Genomic DNA, 6,476 nt, shown 5'->3' with positions numbered 1-6,476 from the left:
TTTTAGTAGAGACGGGGTTTCACCATGTTGACCAGGATGGTCTCGATCTCTTGACCTCATGATCCACCCGCCTCGGCCTCCCAAAGTGCTGGGATTACAGGCTTGAGCCACCGCACCTGGCCTTGCATGGATTTTTAAAATAAAAGTAAGTGGAAGAATTAAATGTAAGTAAAGCAATAATAGGATTAGTGAACCAGAAATACAGGCATGCAACAGAGAACAAGCCCGCTAATAAAAAACAAAAATATTTCACAGCCAGAAAATGTGAGTGCTGGCCTCAGTTCCATCGCTTACAACTTAAAAACCTGAGCAAGCCCCTAGGCTCAGAGAGCTGAGCCTAGGAATTTAAAACCTGCCCCCAACAGGAGAAAGACTTATCAAAGAATCCATTCTCAGAATCAGGAAAACTATGCTAATTGCAAACAACTAAATTTTCCATTTAAATGGTTGGGCCATAACAATCTTGTAAAAATCTATTTCTTTCTTTGCATGCTGTTAAGGAGCTTAGAGCAAAAACTCAGCCATCTCTAATAACTGTACACAATCTTATGGCTTGCATTTATGTGCAATTATATACGAGGAAGTGCTCTGCTAAGGCTAAATCAGGAACACACACCAGGTCAGTGAAAAATATTGATGTGTGCGGGGGGAAAGAAGGTGGGGAGCATTTCAGTGAATGCCACTGAGAGGGACTGAGAGCCTCATATCAGAACAGAAGTTTCCAGATCAGTACGGTTCTCTCTAGAGCACAATGCCAACCATGAGGTATTTGGGAAACAAGGATTTGGCAAGGAACACAGATATCAAGTCAGCAAAGTGTACTCCTCTTTGCTCTGATGAAACATGGTTTTGTGCTCATGCTACTCAGAGATGGATAGCAAGCTCTGCATAAGGGGCTGTCAGACACTGGAAACAGAACTTCCGTGAAGGGATAGCCTATCTGTCCCCCTGCTCTGAGCAGGCCATGCTGGCAGGTTTTGGGGTGAGGCCTTTATACCCAGCCCTTACTGCTTGCTTTGTCCTTCTTGCTTTCTTCCTTCTCCTGTTATTTTATTTTATTTTTGAGACGGATTTTCTCTCTTGTTGCCCAGGCTGGAGTGCAATGGCTCGATCTCGGCTCATGGCAACCTCTGCCTCTGGGTTCAAGCAATTCTCCTGCCTCAGCTTCCCGAGTTGCTAGGATTACAGGCACATGCCACCATGTCCGGCTAATTTTTGTATTTTTAGTAGAGACAGAGTTTCACCATGTTGGCCAGGCTAGTCTCCAACCCTGGACCTCAGGTGATCCGTCCACCGCCGTCTCCCAAAGTGCTGGGATTACAGGCATGAGTCATTGTGCCTAGCCCCCTCTTCTGTTTTAGATTCGAATTCTAAGCCAGCCTATTAAAAGCCAGTGAGTGATGTGGTTGTGGGCAAGGTATCTCCTCTGCCTGGGATACAAGTTCCCTCTAGAAAATCAAAGAGCTGAGTTACTTGCAGGTTTTAAAATTGTTTGTGTGCCGTGGACCTCTTTGGCATTCTAGTATATTCTCAGAAAAAGTATTTCTATGCATGAGATAAAGTACATAAAATTGCAAAGAAAACCAATTATACAGAAATGTGCTTATCATAATATGTATAAAACACAGCTGAATATTGTGAGATATATGCTTCTATATTGATGCACTAAGTAATGTGATCTAGCAGAAGGTCTAACGGCTATTATAATTTCAAAGCATTGATGCATGTAAGTGATATTTTGGGGCATCCGAAATCATTGAAATGAGATTTGAGAATATCGCTAATTTATATTGGTAACAAAGTCACAGATATTGCTAATACTATCTAGTTGTCACTCCATCAAAGAAAATGCCAAATTTCAGTTCATAAAAATAAAGATGTCATTTTTTTCCATCCAAACTCATAGATGCCCTGAATCTAGCTAAGAGGTCCATGGACCACAGGCTAAGAACAGCTGGACGGATGACTTCTTAAATTGCTTTTGACTCTGAAGCAGTTGAATTCCATAGAATTTTCTAAATAATACCAGGGGACAGATTAGGGGACATTTAGGATAATGGAGTGAAATTTTACAATCTTAACAGCTGGCACCAGAGTGACTCAGAGGGTGGAAACCGTTTTTGTTTAGCGACTGCTTTGATCTGTCTCTTGGGGCAGACGGAGACACCCTAATGACTTGCTTGGCAGGAAAGGGCATCAGAAAGGAGAACTAAACTGCTCTGCATAAAGCGTGTCCAAGAATTGGGAGGTGGGGGCAGGGAGAACACAGAGAGTAATTCGAGAACCGGGAAAGAAACCATAGCCAGAGGGAGTAGAATGGTGAGGGACTCCTTACGAAGGTAGATGATTGGCATTCAAATGGAAGTTGTTGACTTGCTGTCAATAATTCTTTTGACCCCACATCTTATTAAAGTGGTCTACACATACAAAGGAAATAAGGAAAAGTGCTGAATTCTCCCCCTTGGTCAATGCGGTGGAGCAAAGGAAAGGATGGATGGCTTAGTGGGATGCTCAGGAAGGAGGAGTTAAAAGAGGTCATGAAAATGGAGGTGCCTGGATACACAGAAACTTTGGGGAGCACATTCACATAGGGACCTGGACCCTTCCTGTCTAGATCTTATGGGACACGTGATCTCAGCTAACCTCTGGGTTCTCAGAGATCGAGCCAGAGACCAGCAGCATCAGCAACCTCTGAGCCTTGTTAGAAGGGCAAATTCTTAAGCCCCCCCCCAGACTTACTGGATGGAACCATATGAGATTGGGGTCTAGCAATCTGTGTCTTGCCCTCCAGGCAATTTGGAAAGTCAAGTTCAAGTTTGAGAACTTCTGCTTTCAAACAGTATTATTTCCATCATTGCATTCCAGAGTCCCAGTCCCCAGAGAGATTTATGCAGAATTCCTCTCAGCACTCAGGCCTGGGGGACCCACTCCCAGCCTGAAGATAAGAACACTGCCCCTCACCTCGCACCAGGAGAGCTTTCAGAGCCAGAAAATGCTCCCAGCCACCGGGAGCTCCCTGACCCTCCAGGAAGCCACTCCCTCCTGGAACCTTTCCAGTGACCTGAAGGTCCAGGCCTCCCAGGCTGGGGTTGCCCTCTGGAGCCACTTTTCTGGAAGAAGCCCTTCAGGATGCAAAAGACAAGTCTGAGCCTTCTTCTCTTCCTGCTGCTGCCTTGCACCGCATGGTGTTCTGGCCACCATAGACGTTGGTCTCGGAAGACTGCTCATTTAGCAGTTTCTCTTAAAATAGCATGCAGAGCTGCAAACAGAGGGCAGGGCAGGGCAGGCCAGTGTGTCTGTGGCCTCCTTTGATTTGCAACTGGCTGCTGTCACTGTGGACCATACTGTTACAGGAAGGGGACCCCATTCCAGACCCCAAGAGAGGGGTCTTGGATCTCACACAAGAAAGAATTCAGGGTGAATCCATAGAGTAAAGTGAAAGCAAGTTTATTAAGAAAGGAAAGGAATAGAAGAATGGCTACATCATAGACAGAGCAGCCCCAGGGCTGCTGGTTGTCCTTTTTTATGGTTATTTCTTGATGATATCCTAAACAAGGGGTGGATTATTCATGCCTCCCTTTTCTAGACCATAAAGGGTCACTTCTTGATGTTGCCTTGGCATTTGTAAACCGTCATGGCACCGGTGGGAGTGTGGCAGTGAGGACGACCAGAGGTCACTCTCGTCGCCATCTTGGTTTTGTTGGGTTTTGGCCGGCTTCTTTACTGCAAACTGTTTTATCAGCAAGGTCTCTGTGATCTGTATCTTGTGCTGACTTCCAATCTCATCCTGTGGCTTTGAATGCCTAACCGTCTGGGAATTCAGCCCAGTAGGTCTCAGCCTTATTTGACCCAGCCCCTTTTCAAGATGGAGTTGCTCTGGTTCACATGCCTCTGACAACATCACCCCAGCTAGTGCATAGATTAAGACCTCTGGAACCTCTAAGCACTAAAAATACCATGACCTCCTCTCCACCAGTATAGAATTGAAAATAAAATCATAACAAACCATCCAGTAAACATAACGAAGCACAGCAAAGCCCTGCATTCTCTAATTACAATTATTTTAGTACTATTTTTGAAAGACCAAATAACAATTTTTTAAATGTTTATCATGAAATATTTCTGAAACCTGAAAAGCTGAAAAGGATTATTAAAAACCAAAGCCACATACACTCACCACTCAGCTTAAGGAATGAAATATTACCAGTATTGGCCGGGCGCAGTGGCTCACGCCTGTAATCCCAGCACTTTGGGAGACCGAGGCAGGCAGATCACCTGAGGTCAGGAGTTCGAGACCAGCCTGGCCAACATGGTGAAACCCTATCTCTACTAAAAATACAAAAATTAGCCTGGTGTGGTGGCAGCACCTGTAATCCCAGCTACTCAGGAGGTTGAGGCAGGAGAATCACTTGAACTGGGGAGGTGGAGGTTGTAGTGAGCCAAAATCGTGCCATTGCACTCCAGCCTGGGCAACAAGAGTGAAACTCTGTCTCAATATATATATATATATATATATATAAAATATTGTTTAAAAAACTAATGGTATTTTTCCAAAAAATCTGCTTTATTGCTACTCGGAGCCAATGGTTCTCATATTTTGCTGCTGGAGGTGGGGACGGGTGCACATGAGATGGGGCCCTGCACAGAGTGGAAATGGGCTCTATTTCCTGTCCTCTGACTCCAGGATTCAACACTTTTCTGGCGAATTCTCTCCGTGGATCCGGCCAGCTGGGAAGCCCCGTGGGACCTACCCCGCATTTTTGGGATGAGGCTACCATCTGCTGGCCACTCGAGGAAAAGGCGGCAGCTGCATCTGGCCTGGGGAGGGACCTTGCGTGGAGTGTGACGGGGACATCCCAGTGTGTGGAGCGCTCCCTCACCTGTGAGGCGGGCAGTGTCCCACAGCAACTCTGGGAAGGGGTAGGCAGGGGAAGGAGAGTCACCCTCCATGGCAGATGAGCAGCCCTGTGACCCTGCTGAGCTGTGACGGGATGGTAGTGCGTGGGGTTCGCAGGGACGCCTCAGGGCCCAAAAAAGAAAAAAGCCAGGACCAGTGGGGAAGGGAATGACAGAGCAAAGGATCTTTAAAGAAAGAGAAACGCCCTAGAAGAAGCAGGTGCCACTTGCTTCTTCTAGGGTGCAGAAGATTCGTGCTCTAGGACGCGGTCCTTCTCCTTCGTCAGGTCCAGGGATTGCATCAGCCCCTGTGGTAGTTTATTCCCGCGGGGATTTGTTCGCTGTTCTCTCCACCTTGAACATTCTTTCTTGCCCCAGTCCCCTTCAACAGAGTAAATGTTTGTTCAGTGCTCAGGTCTCAGCAAACTGTGCCCACACTGCCTCCAGGAAGCCCCCGGAGGCTGCCTCTTCCTCTGCACCCTGTTCCTGCCTCTAGCCTCAGGTCGCCCTGTTCTGGAACTGCCTGTTTACTTGTTTAGTTTTACTGTTTACTTACCCTCACGAGATTCCAAATTCCCTTAGGGCAGGGACAATATTTCATACCCAGCACCCACCGAACGCAAGCAAGAGAAACGTGGGTTTACTAAATTGATTTCTTTTGGGATTTTTGGAAAATCAGACTTGATAATCTGGAATAAAAAGGAAAATACTTTCAAACATATTTTGAAGTAAGTTGAAGTAAGTTGAAAATGACTGCCTTTTCTATTTATGTATCTACAACCACATGTGAAGGGTGGGGGAGTGAGAAGAAAGAGAGAAAACAAATTATTTTCAGTTGGCATATGTTTTAAGTTATGCTGCTCCTCAGTAAACAATCATAGTAGACAGCTGCTATTTGGGGGCCTGGCCAGCATCCACATCCAGTCTTCCTTCAGGTAGTAAAAGCATCTCAATTTTACTTTGGCAAAACAACCTCTTCTATTCTCGGTCCCTATAATTCAGGGCAGCAGATCCCATACCCAGGCCCAAGTATGGACATGTGGCTCAGGCCTGGCAAATCACAGTATGCCAACAGCCTAGCACATGACCTAAGCTGGCCCAGTGAGATTTCACCATGGAATCACTGAGGCAAGAAGACAGGCATCCTTTCATTCTGGCACCCAGCCCCAGACTTTTTCTGTACCTTTCTGTTACAAGAACAACAAACCATTTTATTTGCAGAAGTCAGTTTGAGGGAGTCTCTGTTCCTTGCAACGGAACAAGTACTAGCTAACACAGAAAGCAGAATGAAGATGGCGAGGGGCGGTGGCTCACACCTGTAACCCTAGCACTTTAGGAGGTCAAGGTGGGTGGATCACCTGAAGTCAGGAGTTTCAGACCAGCCTGGCCAACATGGTGAAACTCCATCTCTACTAAAAATAGGAAAATTAGCTGGGCGTGGTGGTACATGTCTGTAATCCCAGCTACTCGGGACCCTGAGGCAGGAGAATCGCTTGAAGCTGGGAGTGGGGCAGTGAGCCAAGATCGTGCCATTGCACTCCAGCCTGTACAACGGAGCAAGACCCTGTCTCCAAAAAAAA

At 46.2% G+C, this 6,476-nt stretch overlaps 1 protein-coding gene across 1 annotated transcript in view; it reads right to left on the bottom strand.

Moving 5' to 3' along the window:
• Nucleotides 1-4,950, bottom strand: part of ABCC12 (ATP binding cassette subfamily C member 12) — an 86,133-nt gene extending 81,183 nt beyond the window's left edge. The window contains 1 exon segment of the mRNA XM_017530061.2: nucleotides 4,881-4,950. Coding sequence (XP_017385550.2) covers nucleotides 4,881-4,950 — 70 coding nt within the window.
• Between the last annotated feature and the right edge of the window lie 1,526 nt (nucleotides 4,951-6,476).

This window comes from Cebus imitator, unplaced genomic scaffold (genome assembly GCF_001604975.1).
Source record: "Cebus imitator isolate Cc_AM_T3 unplaced genomic scaffold, Cebus_imitator-1.0 Scaffold63, whole genome shotgun sequence".
NCBI lineage: Eukaryota > Metazoa > Chordata > Mammalia > Primates > Cebidae > Cebus > Cebus imitator.
Note: the sequence above shows the minus strand (reverse complement) of the source record. Positions and strands in the feature narration are given on the sequence as shown.